A 25181-nucleotide genomic window follows, 5' to 3' on the forward strand; every position below is an offset into this window, starting at 1 on the left:
CTTTGGAGTCTTCTTAACTCTTTTTCTCCCTCACCTTTCACATCCATAGTTGATAAATCTTGTCAATTTCACCCTCTCCGAGCCCCCATATTTCTTGCATCTATCTCTTTCCCCCCTCATCTATCTCTTTTTCTCCATTTCCCCAATTAACACCCTAGTTCCAGCTCTCATCACCTCTCGCTTGGTCTACAGTCAAGTACTAATGTACTGAAATAACCTTCTAATGGCTCTTTCAGAATTCAGTCTTTCCCCATTGCATTTCCTCTTCTACAAAACTTGTCAACTGATATTCCTAAAGCAGAGATCTGCCATATTATGCCCCTGCTTAAGAAGCTACAGTGGCTCATTGAATAGTCCAATACAATTAAGATGGATAAACATCTAGAACATAAAGAAATCTTGAGGGACCTTTATGCAATAATCTAGAGAGTCCAAGGTCTTTGGACAGGAACTATTTGGTTTCTGATTTTGTGTCCTTAGCATGTACCACAGTGCCTGACACAAAGTTGGGGTAGGGATAGGGACTGAGCCCATGGATTCATTGGTATAATGAACTCTTAGGGAAGGAAACTTCCTCAACCAAAGCAAAATAGCACCTTATCTTCAACTTTTTGTCTTAGAGGGCTTCCTAGAATATTGTGAAGTTGAAGTGCCTCACCCAAGGTCACATAGCCCTTATAATAAGAGTGGCACAAAGTAAGCACATAATAGGTTTCTATTGAAGTAAATGGAATTAAGTTGAATTAAAGCCTTACTTCCTGCCCCCACACAAAAGCCATACCAGAACACTATTCCTATGAAAGGAAAAGATAATTGGAGTTAATGGAGAACAAAAAAGGCTGAGGGAGACTGAAGAGTGAATAACACATTATTATGGACATTTTATATGTTGAAACTAATTTATTCTATTTTAAATAGCTACAAAGCAATTGGTTTCATGAATGTTTAATATTACATTTCAAATAAAGCATCAATGAACAACAAAAAAGTCACATCACATCCTTTTCCCCAAGCCAAGAATATGCCCTTCCTTTGACAAACAGCTTGAAAAGGGCTTTTTGTTGTCCTTTGCATTTTTTCCAACCTTTAGATCACTCTAGACTTGAGCCTTTCTGAAAATTTTCTCACAGGACTGTGCCACTCTTTTTATATCCATCATTTCCATCTTTTGTAAATGTTCTTTTTGAATGTGAACTCATCAGGGAGCTTTCTGCAGAGCCACATTGAGTTATTTCAATACTCTGCCCTCAGGATCATTCATGATAGCTTTGCCAGGATTCCATTTTGGAGAGCCCCTCTTGATCTTTCACAGGCTTAAACCCTGTGATTATGCTTATCTATTCACTGAATTTGCAAAAATCTGGCTTCCTTAATTAGTCATAATATTTAATTGAAACAATAAAGAAATTTAGGTACATTCATTAAATGGAATGTGGTACAAAAGGTTAAAAACAGAATAAACAGATTTTTTTGTTTTACTATTTTAAAAAAAGAATCAAGTAACACATACACAACTTAATTAAATTGTTTTGTACATATCTGACTCTTGGATGAAAAAGATTTTTGAGTTACTAGCTTGTAACTTAGCCTAAGGCTCATGTAATGCATTATGACTCCTTATAATTCCAAAATGTCTCATATTTACTTAAAAGTGACAAAATATGTTTTTAAGCAAATCAACTGTAATATTTTGTTACTTTAATTATTCAAATGTATAGAGCACTTAAAGTTCTACAAGATTCTTCATACTGCTACTCAGTGATACAGATAATATTCATCTTCACAATATCTAGAAAACAAAGAGCAAAAGGGAATTTATTTGTTGAACTGAATTCATTTGTGTGGATCATGGAATCACTAATTTAGAACTAGATGACCGCAGAGTTAATTTAGTTCATCCATGCCTTCATTTTACAGATGAGGAAACTGAGGACTAGATAGATTATGACTTGACCAAAGTCACATAAGTAGCAAGTGGCAGAGTTAGGATTAGTTTTTAAGTTAAATGTAATAATACCATATTGAAAGCCCCAGATTTATCAAAAGCCTTAAGAAATAAATGAGAACTGATATAAGAAGTGACTCACCATCAGCAGATGGGGGCTCACTTTTCCGAGATCTCACCATGACACTAGAAAACCTTGAGAGATCAGTGCCAGTTCTCCAGATGTGTACTTCAACAAATCCAGCACTCTCATCAACAGAGTACTCAATAGCACCAAAGTAGAAAGTTGGCTCTGGTGAGAAAGAAATGGAATCCAATCATGTTATTTTTATTTTATCTTCAAATACTCAGCTTTATAGAGATAGTGAAAATTAACTTGAATTATGATCCCCAGGTACATCCAGCATTAATCAGCCTTAGATCACATTTTTTCTGCCCCTATTACTAGAGTAGAATCCCATTAGAAAAGGACCTACAACATGGATTTGTATGAACTGTTAGTTGTCTTTTATATTTCCTGAATAGTAATAATTTCTAAATGCCTCATAAAAGATTGGTATTAAAGTATGGGCATTAGTATTTTCCCCAAATCCCAAAGTTAAAAGATAATTTCATTGATTTACCTACAGGCGATAGTTTTTGTTAGAGTTATACCCAAAATGATATTGTCACATGATGCTGAATATCTGTGTTTGATCGGTTTATTTCCTCTGTGATAGGACTTTATTTTGGATGGCAGATCCAGTTGTTTAACTCATAACTTACTTAAGTCTAATCATATTGTCCTGAAACCTGACTCTGTATCATTCCTGATCCTGAGGATTCTGTATTAACTCTAATCCTGAGAATGAATCATTTGCAAGATTAACATATAGTCAGATGGGTCATTAAATCTAGGGATCCGGTTCAGGGATCTATCTGGAGTTGTGGGGTGCTTTGTTTCCTCTGTATGAAATCTGAGCTCACAGATAAGAATGACTGTCTCACTGGAGCTCCTTAGGGCCACTCAGAATTGGGGAGAACAGAATTCATATCTACTTTTCCCAGTAGTGGTGATAGATTTGTATTGACCTAGCTATGCTTTTTTTTTTTTTGGTCAACTTTGTGATTAACCACACACATGTATGACACATATAACTGGAGGCATAAGTTGGCATCCACGAAAAGTCATTTCACTACATGAATCTTAGTAAGAAGATGATTTGGGGAGATGCAATATGAGATTCTTGCTACTTCAGGCTCACCTTCTAGCCAGCTGATTAAGTGGTTGACTATACACATGTTGTGAGTTGAAAATTTGAGTGACTCCTTGTACTCTGCTGCTCTTCATCAATTGTGATTTACACTAGAGCCAAAGTGGCCGCAGGCCAAAAGAGGCATGGAGCTTGAGCCTTTGCTCCTTAAAACACAAAGCCATTGTGAGCCTGATTTTCATGCTTCAGAGGATATGATTTTAATTTAAGCTCATTCCCTAACACCAGTGGTTCATGAGGAGAAACACACACACACACACACACACACACACACACACACACACACCCCTTTCTGTGCATTGCTTCATAGTTTCATTTCTTCACTTATTTTGTTTATTTAAGCCAAATAAATAACTCTGAATAGAAGAAAGCTAATTTGTTTTGTTCATATTTTGTGCAGTACAACTACTAAATAGTCTTTCTTGAGAATTCTTGCAATATATGAAACCAAACTTGGGGATTTGGTTTGCATATTTTGGTCTAATGGGTGGTAAATCTGCTGGAAACATATTTCCCTATTTCTGGACCTTTCAACCTGAGCTGTTCCTGCACTTCTGGATGCCAGGGCATGTGAGTGTGTGTGTATAGATGAGGGTGTTATCTTATTAACCTTAGTCAAGTTAGACTTTAAATGCAAGCCAATAAATTCCTGACATTTCTTACAATGCAAACTGACAAAGGTGAAGATAAAGAGACTGGAGAAGGTAACTAACACAGAGAGTTCTTATTTTGACCAGCTCTATGACCACAGCATATCTGAGCTTTTTTGAAAGGCTCACAAAATCATTTTTGGAGGAAAAATGTTGAGTTTGACCCAGTATGTTCAATAAAGAAACACACCAATCTTTTTCCCCCTCACAGTCCTTGCAAACTACATTATTGTATAAATTAGGTTTTTGGGTTAAAGTTTAGCTCAATAGGGGAAGAAATCCTACTTATTAATGCTATTTCAACCTTCTTCAGCTCCCCCAAATCCCATCCTGGCCCCACTACCTTGTATTCCATTATATTAATGGGAAAGTGAATGGAATAAAATAACTTACATGAAGAAAACTCTTACTATTAATCATCAAATGATTTGAATTCTCAATTTCCCTTTTTGGGCCTATGCTCATTCAGTCAAGTATGGAACAAAAGCTCTTCATTTTATAGTTCTATAGTTTTAGGTTTAAAATTATGTTTAAATTATGCTTAAAATGAGTCTTATTCAGTCTTTTTTATTTTCCCTAAGTTGTCAGATAAGATAGAAAATCCTTAAATTGTAATATCTTAAGGGTAAAATAATTTTCAATCACAATCATCTGAAACTCATCCAGAAGACATCAGGTTATATTACAATCTACTAGGAGCATAGAATTAAAAAACAAACAAACAAATAACCTAACACCAATTTGATTATGATGTAGAAATATACCTGGGCTTTACTAAGTCAAAGAACATGTATCATTAATACTGGTCTTTTTTCCATTAAGGAGACTGTTAATTTTTAAATACAGAATCCTCTATGGGTAATTTCAACATGATACCAGGTTGAAAGTCAAGTAAATAAACATTTATCAAGAACTTACTATGTGTCAGGTGCTGTGCTAAGTGCTGGAGATACTGTGTTGCAAACTAAACTATCATCTTTAATTTCAGCTAATTTTTGCTTTTCCAAGAGCATAATTCATACTTTTATTCACTTGTTCATTTAAAAAATGAAAAACAAGTCAGCAGACTAGGCTTATAGATTAAGGGAATACAAGAGATGTAGTATATTTGAATTTCACCAAAGCATTTTATAGCTACCTTGTAAATATAAAGATATGAATTGGATCATAGTTTAGTTAGATGGGTTTGGTAGTCATTCATGGGTTAATATCAATTTTCAAAGAGCTCTCTAGTGCAGTTTTTTAAGCAATCAATTATTGGTCTATTCAATTTATCTTTCAACAGCCTGGGGGACAGCATAGATGGCATGTTTGTCAAATATGTGAATGGAACAGAGCTGGAAGTTATGTTACATATTGAATGACAAATTTGAGACAAAATGTTTTTATAGTCTACAATAAGGAGTTGCATATGATAAATGAAAATCTAGAAAGATACAAATTTAATGTCCACCATGGATTTGGATGATAAACTTCACAAATACAGGACAATATAGACATGGCTAGATAGCAATTCACATAAAAATATCTAGAAGACTCAGTAGACTTCAAGCCTAATGTGAATCAGTAACATGACATGGCAACTAGAAAAGCTAATGTGATATTATAATACATTGAAAAAAACATGATTTCCAGAATGAGAGAGGTGATAGAGAAAGGTGAAATCAAATTACGTCTAGAATATTATGTGAAGTGCTGGGCAATACATTTTACAGTAAGTTTGAGCATGTCCAGAACACAGTGACCAGGATGTGGAAAAGTCTAGAGACCATGCCATATGGAGATAACTGAAGGAACTTAGCTCAAAGAAGAGAATTCTTAGGGGGAGAGGGACAAGTATCCAAAGGGCTATCATATAACAGTTATTAAACAGGCAGATATCTACTTAATATAAAGAAAAAACTCCCTAAAAATGAGAGTTGTTATAAAAAATTAGAGTTGTATAAAAGGAATGGGCTCCCTCATTAACTAAGGAATATGCAGCTCCTGAAGATGCTCAAGCAAAGACTGATTGACCATTTGTAAGTATTATAAAAGGATTTCCTGTTTAGGTATGATTGGATTTGAAAATAACATATGCCAGCACTACCATCACAGTGACAATAAGATCCTTTTCAGCCATTATAATATATTATTATATGGATAGTTTCCTATGACAGGAATAAAAATACATTGCTTTTGGGTCTTCTTGTATAGTTCACCCACATTTCAATGGATCTGTAGTCCTAAAGGTATGAGAACTTCCTTTCCAAGTAAAGATTACAATCCATTTATTCAGTTTTCCTAGTTTGTTTTTGTTCATGTATTTCCATAAACTCACCGTAAAGGATGTATACAATACATTGAAGATCTTCCTCTTATTCTTTCACTATTTTATGAATACTAGAGAAAAGTTCAAGTTGTCCATGTAAGACCATGAGAATGTGGCTAGCCCAAGATGAACAGATAATATGCAACTGAAACAAAATATTACCCAGATCAATAAATTGATTTTGGATCAAGTCCCAATTGCCTACTGAAATCTTCTGAAATTTGATCCAGTTCTATATGTTCATTCTTTTAAAAAAAAATCCAGCTATAGACATACATGTTACAAACATTTCCTAACATGTCTTCCCCATTGAATCCTTGACTCCTCTCTAGTGTCAAACACAGTTAAGCAAAACTAACTGACAAAGCAACAATGTCTGACAGCATATGCAGCGTTTCACATCCATAGTTTCTCACCTCTCCAAAAATTTGAGCATTACGTATTTAAGCATATCCATTTTGACAGTACGTTATGTAGCATGGCTGAATTAAAGGCTATTCTTTAGCTTTCAGGTGAATTGTAAACTTCAAATAATGTACTCTTTAAAACGATAAGTAAGTCTCTTCTCCTTGCCTAGGATTAACATCATACCCTTGAATCCCAACCTCTCTCTTCTCCTCTAAAACCTAATCCATTGCTTAGCCCTACCCTTTCTTCAATCTTCATTTTTTCCCCTATCGGCTGGGTCCCTTCTATCCACAAACATGCTCAGTCAGATCTAGCTAATAATAAGACACAAATTCATGCAATAAAACTTTTCTTCAACTTTGTTATTCTCCTTAAGTTACTATCATATTGTCATTCCTATGCATTGAAGATGCTAAGTCAATAAAGTAATAAAATGATGTAGGTGTCTAGAATCAGATCGATGAGGAGGATCCATAAGAGAAGAAAAGAAACAAGATGTGTTTGGAGGTAGAATCTCAGCTTAAGATTTCACAGGCAACAAACAGCTAAGCACAACTTCTTTTTTTCATTAGAGCTTTGGCAGGAATCTGCTAATTATGGATCAAAGACAGCCTGGAAAGCTAGAAATGTGGTATGAAAAAAAAAAGTCATGAAAGTTCTTACATAAGGTAGTTTGCAGTAGCCAGCAAAAATAAAGGAAAATGAGGCAGAAAGATAAGGATCTGCATCTTCTGTCTAATTGGCAGGGAGAAAGAAGAAAAGAATAGAAGTTGAGAAGGAACTTGAGAACATGAAAAGGAACTTGAAGATGGAATTTAGGTTTAGGCCTTCACAACACCTAGAACAGCTTCCATTAGCAAAATACCTTTGGCATATGAATCAAAGGCAGATGAGCAAATTAGTGGTAGATCATAAGAAAAACATGAGAAAGCCCCACCATAAATAAAACTCTATGCAGGAGGTCCCAGCAACTAAGCATTCCTGCCATAAGAGCTACTAATATGAATAACTTGAGGACTAAAGAACTTGAAGTATGAAGAATGTTAGGGAAATCTGCTGTGAGTTTTTGTTGTTTTTCAGTTGTGTCCAACTCTTTGTGATCCCATTTGGGGTTTTCTTAGCAAAGGTACTGGAGTGGTTTGCCATTTCTTTCTCCAGCTCATTTTACAGATGAGGAAACTGAGGCAAACAGGGTTCAGTGATTTGCCCAGGTTCACACAACTAGTAAGTGTCTGAGGCCAGATTTGAACTCAGGAAGATGAGTCTTCCTGACTTCAGGGTTGATACTCTATCCACTGTGCCATCTCCTTACTGAATGTCTATTATGTTTATGTTCCTGCCAATACCAAGTAATAGATAAAAATACAGTACATTTTAGTGAGTAAAGTATTTGAGTAAGGGTCAGGAAAGACCTTGGTTTGGATCAAACAGTCACTAATTAATTGTATGACTATGGACAGGTCACAATCTCTCTGAGCTTCGGCTTATTCCTCTATAAAATGGCGATAGTAATATCTGATGTACCAGTCTCACAGGGTTATTTTGAAGATTAAATTAGTTAAAATTAGATAAGTTGTGTTTTTAACCTTAAAGAATTACATAAATTCCAACTATTATTATTTGTATATCCAAGATTCAATATGGTTTTTCTACAAGAGGAGGAGACCAGGTGAGAAGGAAAATAACTGACATTTATGAAATACTTTAAGGCTTACTTTGTACTTTCTGTACATAATACTGACTAATTGATACTAGCAACAACCCTGTTAACTATAAGTACTATATGTGCATTTCTCCCATTTTACTGAAGAGGACACTAAGGCTTAAAGAGGTTAACTTAACCATGGTCACAGAACTAGTAAGAGATATAATTCAAACTCAAGCCTCTCCTGACTTCACACTCAGTGTTCTTTATACTACCCCCATGAAGCTCTATTTTCCATTTTATTAGAAATAATGAATTATTTCCTTTGAAAGAATGGAAGAAGTTACTAAACTGTGCATAACACATTGCTAAACAGTGATACCACTGCTAGGTCTATACTCCAAAGAGATCAAAGAAAGATAAAAAGTACTCATGTGCAAAAAAATATTTATAGCAGTTCTTTTTGTGTTGGATTAGAACTGGAAGCTAAAAAGGTACACATCAATTAGGAAATAGCTGAAAAATTATGGCATATTAGTGATGGAGTGCCAACGTGTTGAAGAAATGATGAAGGGGATAGTTTCAAAGAAACCTGGAAGATATGTCTGAACTGAAGAAGAGTCAAGTGAACAGAACCAGGAAAACAATTCATTCAGAAACATCAATATTGTAAAGACACACATCTTGGAAAATCTAATATAATCTAATCAATATAATATCAACCATGATTCAAGAGGACTCATGATGACAGATGGCACTTACCTCCTGACAGAGAAGTGATGGACTCAGGGTGAAGAATGAGACACATTTTTCGGACATGGCCAATATGGGAACCTGTTTTGCTTGATTATGAATATTTGTCACAAGGATTGTGTTTTTCTTTCTTTTTTAATGAGAAGTGGGAAGTAAGAGGGAGAGAAGGTAATTTTTTATTAATTAAGAAATTGTTTGAAGAAAAGAAAGAATGGAAAAGGTGCTTCTTAAGGAGAAAGCAAAAGAGGAAACAAGGCAAAGAGGAATCATAATCATTATCAGGAGGTTGGTTGAGAATGAGACAGAGTATGAAAGGAAGAAGATCTATGGAATGGTTAGAATTTTATATTAGATTTGAAGCAGACCTATAGGTTTAATAAATGCACATTTAATTCAATTGTTGGTTACCAAAAGTGAAAGAATAAGAAAAACAACCTGAAATTTCCAGATATTTCCTAGACATGTCCTGTACCTTCTCTAATGCCTGACAATATTTGTTCATGATCAGACTATTGGTCTTGTTCCATGCACCCATTACCCTTCATGGGAGCAAAAACAAATGATCTTTCTCTCTTCTATTTCTTCAGTTTTCTTTTCCTCCTCCTCTTGTTCTCCCCTTTCTTCTCCTCCCTTCCATTCTCCCTTTCCTCCTCCTCTCTTTCTTGTCCTTTCCCTCTCTTCCTCGTTTTCTTCCCTTCTTCCTCCTTCTTTCATCTCCTCCTCATTCTTCTTCTTCTCCTTCTTGTTCTCCTCCTTGTTCTTCATCTTCGTCTTAGTCATCATCATCATCATCATCATCTTCTCCTTCTCCTTCTCCTCCTCCTCCTCCTCCTCCTCCTCCTCCTTCTTCTTCTTCTTCTTCTTCTTCTTCTTCTTCTTCTTCTTCTTCTTCTTCTTCTTCTTCTTCTTCTTCTTCTTCTTTCTTCTCTTTCACATCTAAACTTTATCCGTTTAGGAAGCTCCTTGGTAATTCCCTCCACTGGTTTGGGTTGGCTGCTCACTAATAACTTATAGTAACAAAATGCCTAGAGTCCTGAGACTTTTAATTCCTTAGCTAGTATTTTGTTAAAGACTGGAGTTGAACGATGGTCTTCCTGTCTCCAAGACTGGCTGTCTGCTACTTCATATTACCTTTGTATGGTGCTTTAGGATCCTAATAATTTAACTCTTTGGGGTATTCAAATTGGCTGAGGTATACAGTATTCCTTTACTGGAGCAATGAAAGCTAACTGCCTTCATCTTTGATAGTGTTGTAGTAGAAGGAGAGGACATAGATTAAAGCCACATCCTTAGAAGGGGCTGCATAACCTCATTAAACATTAATACACTTTTTAAGGCTGATGCAAGAACTTTGGCTCCAAATGACATAGATAGGATCATTTGTATTTCCTACATGCAGAAGTGATGAGGAGGTTTGGCATGCTACACAACACACCTGCAACAGAGATAATGGAAATGTAATAAAACCATTCCCACTATCAAAATATCTATTTTTGGTTGAAGTTAAAATTTTTATACAACATGAACTTAAAAGGTAATTATTAATTGTTATATGCAGATTAAAAAGATTCATTTATGTAGCTTCTTTCTCCTCAAATCATATTTTCCTTTGAATGAAGAAAAGTTAATGTCTATAGGAGGTGCTGATAACTTAAGGCCCATATTTTCCCATATATATTTCAATTGGGGATTTATGCCTTTCCCCCAAAGATAACGTTATCAGAGATTCCACTGTCAATCTATTTCTCAACCTTTCAGCTGACCTTTCTCAGGGTCAAAACGAGTTCATGTACAAGCGTTAACCAAGCTTCATGGTTATCAGGATGCATGACCAATCCAGCATTATTTGAAGAGGGCTACATGGGCATTGTTCTTGGTTTGTGCTTGCTTTCCAGTGTAGTAGAACTGATAAGCTGGAGAGGATTAAAGTGAGGAAAACCCAGATGGCAAAGGGCCTTGAGGACTGATTGGAGGAATAGGTTTTTTTTGTTTTGTTTTTAGCATGGATAAAATTTTGACTACTATAAATACCCAAATTAACTGCAAAGGACATATGAAGGAAGACACTATCTGTATCTAGAAGAAGAACTGATAAATAGAAGCATGTATTTGTATCTAATGGCAGCCATCTCTAGGGCAGTGGAGGGGAGGGGGAAAAAAAGGGAAATTTACATAACTTTATTATACATTTTAAAAGAATAGCAAGTTGCACACAATAGATTTCTAGTTTCAAGTGCAATCATCTTTTTTGTTATACTATGTTGGGGAAATACTTGTTTTATTCCATAAATTAAAACTAAAATAAGTAAAATAAAATTTTATATTAAAAAAAAAGATTTGTGGAGGAGGGGAGATATGATATCTGTCTTCAAGTATATAAAAAACTATGACGTAGAAAGGAGATTGGATTTGTTCTGCTTGATCCAGAGGGCAGAACTAGGAGCAATGGGAATCCATTGCAAAAAGGCAGTTTTGTTGCAAGGAGAAACTTCCTAACAGTTGATGGGATTTGGTCCCCATTCCCTGAAGGACTTGATTCTTTTATGTCTGCAACTTATGCTCTGGAGGCCTACAGTCCAGACTGGTAAATGCCTTACATTGGCATGAGGCCTACCAAATCTAAACAGGTTCCAGCTACACTTCATTTACATCCTGGCCATCCTTTGTCTCCTTTCTTAATGAATCTTGTATTTTTCAATCCACTCCGCTCTTCAATTTACCGGATTAGGAACCATCAAACTAATACTGCCGTTCTTCCTTGAAAGTGTGTTCATCTACTCCTATGGCTTCAGTTATCATCTCTGACTTTCCAAATCAAAATTCCCACTATATCTATGACTTTTCCATTTCATTGTGTTTCCATACCAGAACATTAGATCCTTGAGGGCAGGAATTGTCTTTATATTTGTATCCCCAGCACTTAACCCAGTGTTCAGCACATGTTGTTGTGACTCTTTGTGACCCCATTTGGGGTTTTCTTGGTAGAGATACTGGAGTGGTTTGCTATTTTCTCCTCCAATTCATTTTACAGATGAGGTAAGCAGGGTTAAGCAAGTTGTCCAGGGTCACATAGCTAGGGAATATCTGAGGCTAGATTTGAATTCAGGAAAAGGAATTTTCCTGACCCCAGGGCTGGTATTCTATCCATTATGCCACCTAAAGTAACACTTTTCATTTATTCAATAAAACTTCTTCAATCAATTGTTACATGTACCTCGATTCAAAATTAGGAAAGCAGTTATAGATGCTTTGAACATTTTTCTTCAGTTTGTGTAAATCATAATGAGTTCCACATAAAAAACAGAAGTGTCTGCAATTAACTGGAAGTAGTTCAGACATCATTATAAACAAAAGAACTTTGTACTCTATTCCAAATCAAGGGCTGCCTTGCCACTGCTGAGACCACACATAAATTCGGGGATCTCTAAAGTCATTCTCAGGAGCTTGGGAGCCAATAGGAAAATGGAAGAAAGGGAATCCATGGTAGCTCCTATTAAAGGTGCTTATAGGATAGCTAAGCATTTAAAATAAATTAAAAACCAAGTATAAATGAAATGGAACATTACTTTGGCATAAGAAAAAAGTGACCATGAAGAATGAAGAGAAATATAGGAAGACACATGAAGTAAAGTGAAGTTAAGCAAGTATAATCAGTAGAGCAGTATATTACAACCATGTAAATAATAAAAATGATGAAACCTATTTGCAGGGAAATTATTGTAATCAAACTTCTTCCCAAAGAAGAGACGGGAAAATACATCTGGATTCAAGTCCCATTTTACATTGCTGCATCAGGGTACTTTATCTCCAAACATTATGCTTGTGTATTGTGTTTTGAAATAGATGTCTTTAAAAACAGATTGAGGGCACTTTGTGTTTGGAGCAAGAACTAAAAAGGGGATAATGAAATAATTAACATCTGTACCCTAAGAGTTGACTACTACAAGCAGCAAGAGAAAGGTCTAGTCCAGGCAGAGGTAATGTGTAGGGAAGTAATTACAAAGACCAATGATGACAAAGATTTAATTAGAATTTAAATTAGTAGCAAAATATTGGGAACAAAGTAGATACTCATCTACTGGGGAATGGCCAAACAAATCGTGGTATATGGCTATATCACTGTGCTGGAAGAAACAATGAATGAAATGAATGTGAAGACATATGAATAGATGCAAAGTGAAGTAAGTGGAGACAGGAAACAATATATTCAATGATTACAAAAACGTAAATAGAAAGAATAACTACAAAAATCATAATTAAAATGGTAAAATTACAAAGAGCAAGCATGATTTGAAAGAACTATGAAAAAACACTTCTCTCTACTCCTTTGCAGAAATAAGAAGCAGATCCACAGGTGAGAGGTCCATTGGAACAATACACATGTTGTCAGATTTTAAAAATGTATTCTTTGGTTTAGCTGACATTTTTTCTTCTTTAAAAATATTTTTACATGGGATAAATTGATCACTTACCCTACATGGTTATTTTTTCATATTTTAAAGTAGAAAGTAAAGTTCATAGATTAGCAGATTCAGACTGCTGCAATTTGAAGAGACCCAAGAAATGTATTTAAACAGTTTTTTTGTTTTTTATGTAAAGGTCACAAAAGCTATTATATTTTACCTTAAAAAAAAAACTTCACAAAAGTCTTCATTGCCTGGTCACAGAATTGTTACCTTGGTTCTCAAAAGCTGTACTATCAAAGCACAAACCACAGAAGGTTCTGTTGAAATAGAAAGTTTTCAAATAGAGATCCAGAAAAAAGACTCTGCTAAGAAGAAAATATTAGCTTCCAGGTGGCATGGAGTAAGATCCAGTTAAGTCAGATTCTCCTGAGAGCATTTGTAGATGAAATTGGAAAGCAGACAACAGAGCTAGAGCTAGGAATTTTTGTATTTGAGCCAAAAGTAATCAGCAGAAACAGCAACTACTTGAATTGGAGAGAGAAGAAAATGCTTAGAAACTATTCCCTTAATAATGCTTAATAATATTTTTTAGAATTTTTATAAAGATACTTTAAAGGTAATTAATAATAATAGGTTATATGCATAGGTTTACTATGTATCGGGCTCTGTGCTAAGCACTTTACAATTATCTCATTTGAACTTTACAACTCTGGGAGGTAGGTGCTATTATTATCCTTATTTTACAGATGAGCAAACTGAGGCAAACAGAGATTAAGTGACTTGCCCAAGCGACTTGTCATATAGCTAGTAAATGTGTGACGGTTGTATCAAAATTTAGCTCTTCCTGACTCCAGACCTAGAACTCTTATCACTGTACCCCCTAACTGGGAATCAGTGAAAGCTTATAGGTGAAGAGAGAAGACAATTTCCTATTCCATATTTCTAAGTACAGATGTTCCCATTTAACAACCAACAGGAAGAAGTCCCAAAGTCTGCCTCACATTCAAAATGCAGCAGCATTGTACAGAAACACTCTGTCATCTCTCTCTGATTACTCCCTTTCTTAGTCAAGTCAACAAACATTCATTAAGCTCTACTACATGCCAGACACTGTGCTAAGTGCTAGGGATTTTTTGCCTCCCCCACAAAAGGGTAAAAGAGCAGAGGAGATCATAATCTAGTGGACCATTTGCTTGAGATTGCTTCTTACTACTTTACCAGCTTACTAGCCACACTCTGATACCACATCTATTAATTAAAACTCCAATCTTGCATGAAAATTAAGCACTCTAGAGGTGACAACATATCCACATAGACTCATTAACACACTACAGTTAGTGACGCTGGGAGCCCCCCTTTCAATCACTCCCTTTACGTACTATTCTTGCTTGTACCTTCTAACACAGTGACCTCTTTCTCACAATCTCTGCACTCCTTTCCACACACTAATGGACCTGTCAGAACCATGCCTCCTCCAACCACATATATATAACCAGCAGTCAACAGGGGGCTTGATGCTTTTTTTTTTTTAATAGATGGGGATTATCATCTATACCAGCACCCATCCTCATATTAGCATATTGTATTTGTAGTTGCTTTTTCTCATTCCTCCTTAGGAAAACTTCCTGGTCCCTTAGTATTTACACCTATGTTTATAAACAACTCTGACCCATAATCCTTCCTGTTCCTCCTACAACTGGGGCTGTCTCTGCTATCCCATCCCTTTTAACTTCTCTAACTTAATTGACATTTGGTTAATAGCTGTGTGGTCTAAGTCATATTTTAGATATCTAGAAGGCACACTGTACTGGCAAAAATAAGAAATGAGGTTCTGAACACATAAATATCTTTTATTCTTTCTGCAAGATTATATTATGCCATTGTATCTATGTATGGCGCCATAGCTTTGACTTGCAATGTTTTTTTCTTTTTTTAGTATCACATTATTGAAAATTATTCCTCAGATCAAGCATAATTCTGTCCTAGAAAAAAAGAAGACTGAACTTCAAGTAGGCTTTTCAACTGAAGAGATTTGGCTCATCAGCATGCTCCCATAGACAACAAGGTAGATTAATAAATGCTTGAGGGGAAATTTAAGCTGAGATAAATTTCAGACCAATCAGGTGTGAAAAGATAGGTTTCCTTTCCCCAAAGTTATTGCATTCAGATTATTTATACACTACTAGCTAGTGAACTCCTATTATTCCTTTCATCAGTTTCACAAGACTGAAGTTGAAACTATTGGCAACCACTGAGTTGGACAATGTCAATGGGAGGATTGATTCCAAATCCTTCAGATGTCTTCACGATGAACAGATTGCTGCATCCTAATTGAGCACTTGGCAGTCTAAATCAACCTGAAACTTCTTATAACAAAGTATTGTATACACTCTCTGATCTTTTTTTTCATTTAAATGCAACCAGGCTTGGCTAAAATGTCATTTCAAATAACTTGTCCAGCCAAACAGAATGATGGAATAAAAGATAAAAAAATAGTATATCACTTTACAACCCTTATAAAAATATATAACTAGAGAGTTAAATGATTTTACTTGCTACAAACTTCCTAAGAAAGGATGATAGATGAGATTGCCTAATCCTTGGGGTACATGCTCCTTTATCTTGGGCAGGATCCCACCCAACTAGGAGTCCTTACTTCTGTTTGAAATGTAAACAGAATCAAATCTAGGCGAATTCTTGCCCTGAGGGAATAAGCCCATGTCCTTGTAACCCTCCATTGGAGTTTAGGGTGACCCAGCTCATGAAGGAGAAAACCCACCAGAGTGTTCTAGGTAGAGATGGATTCCTTTGTCCTGATTGCTAGAGATGGCTGAGTTTCACGATCAAGCTACATTCTCAGCAGAAGGAGCTGAAGACTCTTAGCCCACCTCCACATTAATTGTTCACCTATCAGGGTTAATTTTCACCTGTCAGGGGCATCCCTTTTTCGAAAAGTATATTAAAGCTTCCAGTTTCTCCATATCTTTGTCTTTGGTTACTGAAAGAAACCACTGACCATCAATTTATTTATTATTAGCTAGCCTAATTAATAAATTGATTATTAATTACCCAGAAACTCTGTCTCTTGGGTTTTTCATTCATCATATACACAACAGCCACACGTGATGTCCATAAAGTTCTGGTAAGTGACCACATGAGTAAAATTACTTTAGGCCCATGAGTAGTAAGACCTAACTTGAATATAAAGGATGTTCTAAAAATCTTAGTGTGGTTTTAAGTAAAGCTTAACATAAATAAAATAATTAAAATAAAGCTTATAATGGCACTAAGACTTTTTGGGACACCCTGAGCTTTACTTAAAACTTCACTAAGACTTTTGAGATATCATATATATGCTAGTTCCAGGGCAGCATGGTGTGTTGGAAAGTCACTGGAATTAGATTTAAAGGACTTTTATTCAAATTCTAGCTCTATTGCTTCCTAGCAATGTGACTTTGGGAAAGTTATTTCCTTCTTACCGCTCAGTTTCTTCATCTGGGTTCATATTTACCTGGAGTGTTAGCACTTGTTTATTTTTAATATTTTAATAATAGTATTTCAATGTAATTGTTTTTCTCTGTAATATAATGTATTTTATTTTATTCACTTCAAAATATTATTATGAGAAATGATCTATAGGCTTATTAGACTGCCAAAAGGGTCCAAGAATTCCTGGATTCAATGATCTTTAGGGTCTATTCTTATTTCTGCTGGCTTTATTATTACTGAATAACTTTATTCTACTCAATAAACAGACAAAAGAGATTATTTCTGGTACTAGTCATTTCATACACTTTGATGGCGAAGATAAGGTCATTTTGAAATGTAAGATATGCAAAATTCTTAGTTGTACTTAGAAACAACTCTAAACTTTGCCTTTTCTTATAATGGTGCCGAAATAGTATGATGGGAATGACAAGAAGGTTTCAAATGGCTGCAGATATATGTGTGTGCATGCATATGCACAGTGGAACAAATCTATTTAACATCGTTCTTTCTGACAAGTGTGTGGTGTTTCAATGGTGCCAATAAAGTAGGAGAACTGCTTATCAGCAGGGTAGCTAGCTCTTTTGGTGATATTAACCCCTGTTGGGAAATAGTCAAATGTATTCCAGCTGCTAACAAACAGCTCAATCTCAAAGCTAATGGTATATGCCCTTCTAGTTGTTTTACTTTCTTGGAATCTATACAACCATACCTTCTAGTACTATTCTTATTTATCCATTTCACCCTACCCCATGAAAAAAAGATAATGTCTCATTAAAAATAAACATAGCTATTTAGAAGTCTGCTTTTAGCAGTATAAATATTTTCTTTATTTTCTCCCCCATGTCATACAATTACTTACATTTAACTGGAAATTTTTAAAAATGGAGACAAATAAGATGGAATTTTTGAGTTGCATTTAGCAATATTAGTTCAAAATATGCAATATTTAAATTTACAATAGGCTTCATTTGAAAATAGTAATAGTCCTATTAAAATAGTCATATGAAAAAGTTCTCTAACTCATTATTGATTAGATAAATGCAAATTAAAACAACCTTGAGATATCATTTTATACCTACCAGATTGGCTAAAATGATAGAAGGGGAAAGTGAGAAACATTGGAGGGGATGTGGAAAAATTGGGACACTAATTCATTGCTGGTAGAATTGTGAACTGATCCAACCATTTTGGAGAGCAACCTAGAATTATGCCCAAAGAGTTATTAAACTACCTATACCCTTTGACCCAGAAGTACTACTACTTGATCTATTTCCAAAGATGATTAGGGGAAAAGGGAAAAAAAGCTATATGTTCTAAAATGTTTATAGTAGCTCTCTTTGTGGTAGTGAAAAACTGGAAATTGTAAGGATGCTCATCATTTGGGGAATGGATAAAAAAGTTGTGGTATATAATTGTGATGTAATACTACTGTGCTATAAGAAATGATGAGCTCAACGATTTTAGAAAAACATGGAGAGACTTGCATGAAATAATGAAGTGTAAAATGAGCAAGGACATTGTATACAGTAACAGCAATATTGTTTAAGAACAAATCTGAGCAAATAAGTCATTTTTGACTATTATAAATACCCAAATTAACTACAAAGGATATATGAAGATGCTGTATGCATCCAGAAAAAGAACTTATAAATAGAAGTATATATAGAATAATTATGTATCTATATCTATCTATCTATCTATCTATCTATCTATCTATCTATCTATCTATATATATATATATATATATGTTAGCCATCTCTAGGGTAGAGGGGAAGGGAAGAAAAAAAGGAAAAGTAAAGACATTTACATGATAATTTTGTTGTATATTTGAAAGGAATAGCAAGTTTTACATAGTAGATTTGCAGTTTCATAGGCAATCATCTTTTTTATTGTACTGTTATGTAAATGCTTGTTCTATTCCATAAATTAAAAAATAAAAATGTTTAAAAATGGTAATGGAGAATACGCTTTTAATACCTTCCTATCATATACACTGAGCATTTCCACAATCAACTACCCACACAATAATACAATGATCATTAATCAGGATCACAGGATCATAGATTTAAAGCTAAGAAGGATTTTAGAGATTTCACCAGGTTAAGGTACTTATAGTCATTCTAAGGAAGTAAGAGTACTTGCAGGCCATGAGTATGGAGCTGCTGTCAGTGATCTGTGAAAAGTCATGGGGAATAATTGACATTTACACTGGGTTTTAATATTTTAACATGTTTTACATAGTTTCTCTCATTTGTTGCTTATAAAACATCCCTGCAATGAAGGTGCTATAGGCATTATTATCTCTATTTTACAGATGAAGAAACTAAGGCTCAAAGAGTTTAGGTGACCTATTCCTGCTCACCCACTAAGTGTTGGAAGTGGTTTGTAAAATAAAGTCTTTTCTGCTTCCAAGTCCAATGCTTTCTGCTACCTTATTTTATATCTTTTACAAAAATGAAGTTTGGGGGAGATGAGTTGTTCAAACTACAGGCTAGTAAGTTTGATTTTGATTCTTGGCAAGAGTCTAGAATGTTTTATTAAATGAGATTGTTTATAACCATTAAGAAAGGAAGAGTGTGATTAGCAAGAGCCATGGTTTCCTCAAAAATAAATCATGTTCATCGATTGGGAATGGCTGAAAAAAATTGTGGTATATGAATGTAGTGAAATATGATTGTGCCTTAAGAAAAGGTTAGTATAAGGAATTTGAGAAACAAAATAAGAAGACTCAACAAGACACCGTTTGAGATCCCTGTCAGCTCTAAAGCGATATTCCTATGGCTTATATGAACTGTGAAATATGCAGGACCCAGAGCAATAATAAAGACCAACGATGAATTGCAACTTCCTTCTTTTGATAGAGAGTGTGTTTGGCAGGTGGGGCGGGGGAGGGGACTATGGTGTATAATGAGCCATACTTCATCTGGCACAATGCCTCTGCCAGTTGATTTTACTTAACTGTTTTTATTTAGTACAAAAGAGGGTATAAAGTGGCACATCTAGAAATGACCGTGATGTAAAAACAAAAAGCATCAATACAAGTATTTTTTAAACTGTTTGTTTTTTTGTTTTGTGTTTTCGTTCACAACATGTCTAATATGCTTTGTATGACTACACATGTATAACCTATATCAAATTGCTTGCCTTCTCAATGAGGGGGAAAAGAGGGAGGGAAATTGGAACTTAAAATTTAAAAAAAAACCCAACAATGTTAAAAATTGTTTTTATGTGGAACTTGACTGCATTTTTAAAAGAATGAATTATGCCAGAATTAGCTAATTTTGGTTTTTTGAATACCTTATAATAGTAGATGAAAGGAATATTGCTAGCATGTCTGGATTTCAGTGAGACATTCTGCAAAGAGATCCCCTTGGAGATGATGAAGAAAAATGGAATGGTTCAATGTCCATCTGGTTGTTGCTGGTTGAATGGCTAGATCTAAAGAGTAATGATTATAGGGATTATTATAATCAATCTAGAGGGAGGCCTCTAATGCGTTTAACTTCAACAAACATTCATTTAGTGTCTGCTGTGTGTTAATGGCAGCCAGGTAGCACAGTGGATAGAGTGCCAGGCCAGGAGTCATGAAGACTTGAATTCAAATCCAGCGTCAAACACCTAGTAGCTGTGCAATCCTGGACAAGTCACTTAACTCTGTTTGCCCCAGTTTTCTCATCGGTAAAATGAGCTGGAGAAGGAAATGGCAAACCACTCCAATATCTTTGCCAGAAAAATCCCACAGGGTCACAAAGATTTGGATACAACTAAAAACTACTAAATAACAACAAAGCTATAACATGTGACTTCAAAGACAAAAAAAAAAGGAAGCAGTTTCTGTCCTCAAGGAAGTCACATTCCACTGGGAAGAGTGTACACAGATGCGTCAAGATCAAGATAATGGGTGGTAACCTTACATTGTAAGGATTAAATGAGGTCTGGAAGCAGAACACATGCCTGTCACTTAAGCACTACCCTGGCAAAGCCCATAAAGTCTCATATAAACGCAGAGATGTCTTTGATTGTAGCCTGAGTTGGTGAGGGATATCTCAGGGACTGAAGAATACATCAGTGCAAGTAATATAATAAATGTGTGTGGCAGAGGCCAGTACTGCTGAATGTGAAATGCAGGGGAACCAACGTAAACAAATCCAAGTGTAAAGTTATAGACTGTTAATCTGTGTGGATCTTCTGCCTTTTTTCATATAATAATCTGCCTATAGAAGATACAGTGAGTATCTTGCATGCACGGCAAGTATGAGTCAGATCTTAGTATAATCTCTTGGTTAAGTTGTCTATTTTTCTTTGGGGATTCAGGGATCTCAAGTTCCCATCCCAATTATTTCAGTTTTAACTCTGTGAAGAAGACACTCACTTAAAACTACACATGTAAATACTGAAAACAGATTACTAGCTGTTAGATTGACTGGCCTAGGAAGCTACTTAGATAAGGATTTGTTCTTCCAGCTAACTGAAATGAGAAATTCCATGGTTGGGGGCCAACTTCCTGCTCTTTTCCTATATTACTATAGGAAAGGAGGCTGTTGGGTTTAGTTCTACACCATGGAACTAATCTCCATGTAATATCCATGAGGTTTTTTTTTTTAACTCTTGTTGAATCCGCTCTTTCCAAATAAGCCATTTTTAAAGTACTTTACGCAATAGTCAAATTGTGACAAAATATTAAGCAGTAGTCTTTTACCCCCAAATCAGTGACTTTGTTGGAAAATCATTGGCCAACAATAATTCTAATATAGTCAACACTTGGATTTACTACCAGACTAATTTGACTTCATATTGAAAAATTCTTCTAGGACTCTAGGACAGAAGTCAAATAGCCTTTTGCTTTCCTGGTTATAAGAAGGCTCAAAATTTGAAGCTTTACTTCCTTTAGCTGTAGGACAATAGATTTCAGTATGCTTATCAGAGAAGCATAGGGATATAAGAGATGTTAGGACACCATTCTTTGTGGAAGCATACAGATGGTTTCACGGAAAAGGTAGCTTTTGATCTGAGTACTGAAGGATGGGCAGGATTTCAAACGTGGAATAGAGAGGAGGGTCCGTCCAGGCAAAGGGACAAGCATATAGAAGCACATAGAGGCAGGTGAGCATATTTCAAGTTTGGGATTACTTCCTGACCCCTAAGTCTAGTTTGGTCGAAGGTATGAAGGAAAGTGGTGGGAGATAAGGCAAAAATAAGGTAAAAGATGACTCTAAGTTGCTTGTCTCATTTCTTGGAAGGATGATAATCCCATTAACATACTGGAAATACAAGAAGATGAGCTAATTTTTTCAAGGGAAATGATGGATTTGGCTTTGGATATATTTAAGGTGGAATTCTGACAGGCTATACTAGATAAAAATATGTAGGTGGCAGCTTTCAGTGTAAGTCTGAAGACCAGAAAAGAGGTTATAGCTAGAGATATTCAGTTGGAATTCATCCACATTGAGGTTGTCGCTGAAGACATGAGACTGGATGGGATTGTTGAGGAAGAGAGTGCATAGAAAACAGAGGAGGTCAGAGCCTTAGAAGTTCATATTTAGAAGAGTGGAGAAGGAAGAGAAGCCATTAAAGAACAAAGAGTGGTCAAAGAAGCTGTATAGGGAAGTAAAATGCAAGTCAAGGAAAGAAGCAGTTTCACATAGAAAGGTGGTGATAAACCACCAGTGCTATAGAGAAAACATTGGGTTTGATGATCAAAAGATTATTGATGTCTCTAGAGTGAGTGGAGGGCTTCCTAACAATTTGTTGTTTGGTCATTCAGCCACAACCAAGTCCTCTTGATCCTGTGGACTATTGCTTGCCAATACTGTCCATGGGGTTTTCTGGGCAAGGGTATTGGAGTAGTTTGCCATTTCCTTTTCCAATGGATTAAGCCAAACAGAGGTGAAGTGACTTGCCCAGAGTCACACAGCTAGTAAAATGTCTGAGGATAGATTTGAATTCAAGTCTTCCAGACTCCAGGCTCAGAGCTTTATCCCCTGGCCACCTAGCTGCCCCTCCTAACAATAAGAACTATCTAAAGTGGAAGGATCTACACCAAGGGTCCATTTCATTGCTGGAGGTGTTTAGTCAGAGATTAGGTGAGTACTTGTTACGGGTTGGGGTAAATTACCTTACATGTCCTTTCCAAATCTGATTTTCTGGGATACATTTGACAAAGTCTCTTCTTAGAAAATCTTTGTGGACATGATTAAAAAGTATGGAATGAATAATTTTTACAGTTACATATATTCTAAATTAGTTGAGTAGACTGAGTCAAAGAGTGTTGATTCTTAGCAACTTTGGGTGGAAGTCTCTAGTGGAATGCTTAAAAGATGTTTCTTTGGTCCTGATCTGGTCAACATTTTTAACAGTGACTTTGTTTTTGTTTTCTTTTCTTTTTTTATTAATTTATTTTGATTTAGCAATGATCACTTCCATATGCTTTTGAGTTTAAAATTTTTTTCCCTCTTCCTCCCCACCACCCTTCCCAAGATGGCACACAGTCTGATATAGGCTATACATTTACATTCCTATTAAACATATTTTCACATTAGCAATGTTGTAAGTAAAAATTAACACCAATAGGAGGAACCATCAGAAAGAGGAAACAAAACTCAACAGAAGAGGGGAAAAAAATAGCAATTCAACTTCCATAGTTCTTTCTTTGCATGTGGATAGCATTTTCCACCATGAGGCCTCTGGAGATGTCTTAGATCCTTGTATTGCTGAGAAGGGTGAAGTTTATCAATATTAGTCACTGCACAACATGGCTGTTATCGTGTACAACGTTCTCTTGGTTCTGCTCACTTCACTCAGCATCAGACCATACAAGGCTTTCCAGGTTTTTCTGAAGTCAGCCTAACAGTGACTTTGTTAAAGATTTATATTGCATGTTTATCAATTTTACAAATAATATTAATCTGGAAAGTATAGCTTAAATCAGTGGTGTCAAACTCAAATTGGAATGGATCCCTGTAATCCACATATTGACTTTGAAAACCACAAATTAACTTGATCTATGTTGTACTGTATTTTTATTTATTTTGTTAAACATTCCCCAATTACATTTTAATCTGATTAGGCCACTGGGGAGTTTTGCCAGCCCTTGTGAGTTTGACACCTCTGGGTTATACTACTGATGTGAGAAATAGAAAACAAATAATTCTTGACAGACTGGAACAATAGGCTGAATTTAATAAGGTAAAAATATCAGAGGATTTTAGTGGGCTGCCAGCTCAAAATGAATTAACAGTTTGTTTTGATGGCCAAAAAAGCTAATGCCCTCTTATGCTACGTAAATAATAAAGATACTCTTTGAAACAAAATGGGTGATTATCTTGCTTCATTCTGTCTAGGTTAGACCACATTTTGATTCATTTTGGTTAAAAAACAACAACACAAAATGTGTTTATCACCTACTGTGTGCAGGACACTGTGCTAGGTGTTTGGAGAAACACAAAAGTTAGATAAGACATAGATTATCATTGTGCTTTGCAGTTATGTTACACAGTATTGTGTTCTATTCTGGACATTAAATCTTAAGAAATATTTAGAAAAGCAAGCATATGGCCAGAGGTAAGTGACCAACATAGCAACGGGACTTGACATCATGTCACATACAAGGATTATTTGAAAGTAATGGGGACAGAGATGATAGAGTTGATAAGTTAGACTGTCATACTCCAAAGAGTACAAGGACTTTGAATATTCCCAAACTCTAATCTCTTTGGCACTTAGTGGTTGGAATATGGTGATTGGTAAAGAAGTAGCCAAAACACTCCTAGACAAGGTGCTAATGAAGTAATTAAATGAATAATCTACTTATTGTGACAGGAAGTAATCACATTTCTCCATCAACAATTACTATTGCTTTAACTAAAGCTTATACAATTACGTATAGCTGTTTTGGTGGCTAAATAAAGATTTGTCCTTTCATTGAATTAGCTCACATTAATTATGTCTAGCCCTTCAATATGATGATTAAATCTCCATTGCATAATTGTATCTTATATTAAAAGAAGCACTTGTTCCAAGCAGAAACAGGCCAGTGACGAAGTCTTTTAACTCAGGACAAATGAAAAAAAGATGAATTCCTCCCACGCAACCATAACCTCCATGTATTCCAAGAAGTGATTCTTTTTTTCTGTCTTCAGAACCCCTGCTGTCAAAAAAGTCTTTTTGATGACCGCCTACTTTTGAATGGGATTGAACTGAGTTCAGCAAAGAGACCACCATGCTGCTTTTTACTTATTCTTGGCTTAGATCTAGCATGATGAATTTTCTAGAATTAGCTCGGAAGCCAACATCTTTAACTGAAACTTCCTATTGGTTTAGGC

The 25181-nt window shown here is 35.5% G+C and overlaps 1 protein-coding gene across 1 annotated transcript in view; it reads right to left on the reverse strand.

Moving 5' to 3' along the window:
- The window catches only part of FREM2 (FRAS1 related extracellular matrix 2), a 210895-nt gene that overhangs the window by 47333 nt on the left and 138381 nt on the right, over nt 1–25181 (reverse strand). Inside the window, 1 exon segment of the mRNA XM_020969996.2 lies at nt 2088–2237. Coding sequence (XP_020825655.1) covers nt 2088–2237 — 150 coding nt within the window.

Source organism: Phascolarctos cinereus, unplaced genomic scaffold (genome assembly GCF_003287225.1).
Source record: "Phascolarctos cinereus isolate Bilbo 61053 unplaced genomic scaffold, phaCin_HiC Scaffold_726;HRSCAF=1367, whole genome shotgun sequence".
Lineage (NCBI taxonomy): Eukaryota > Metazoa > Chordata > Mammalia > Diprotodontia > Phascolarctidae > Phascolarctos > Phascolarctos cinereus.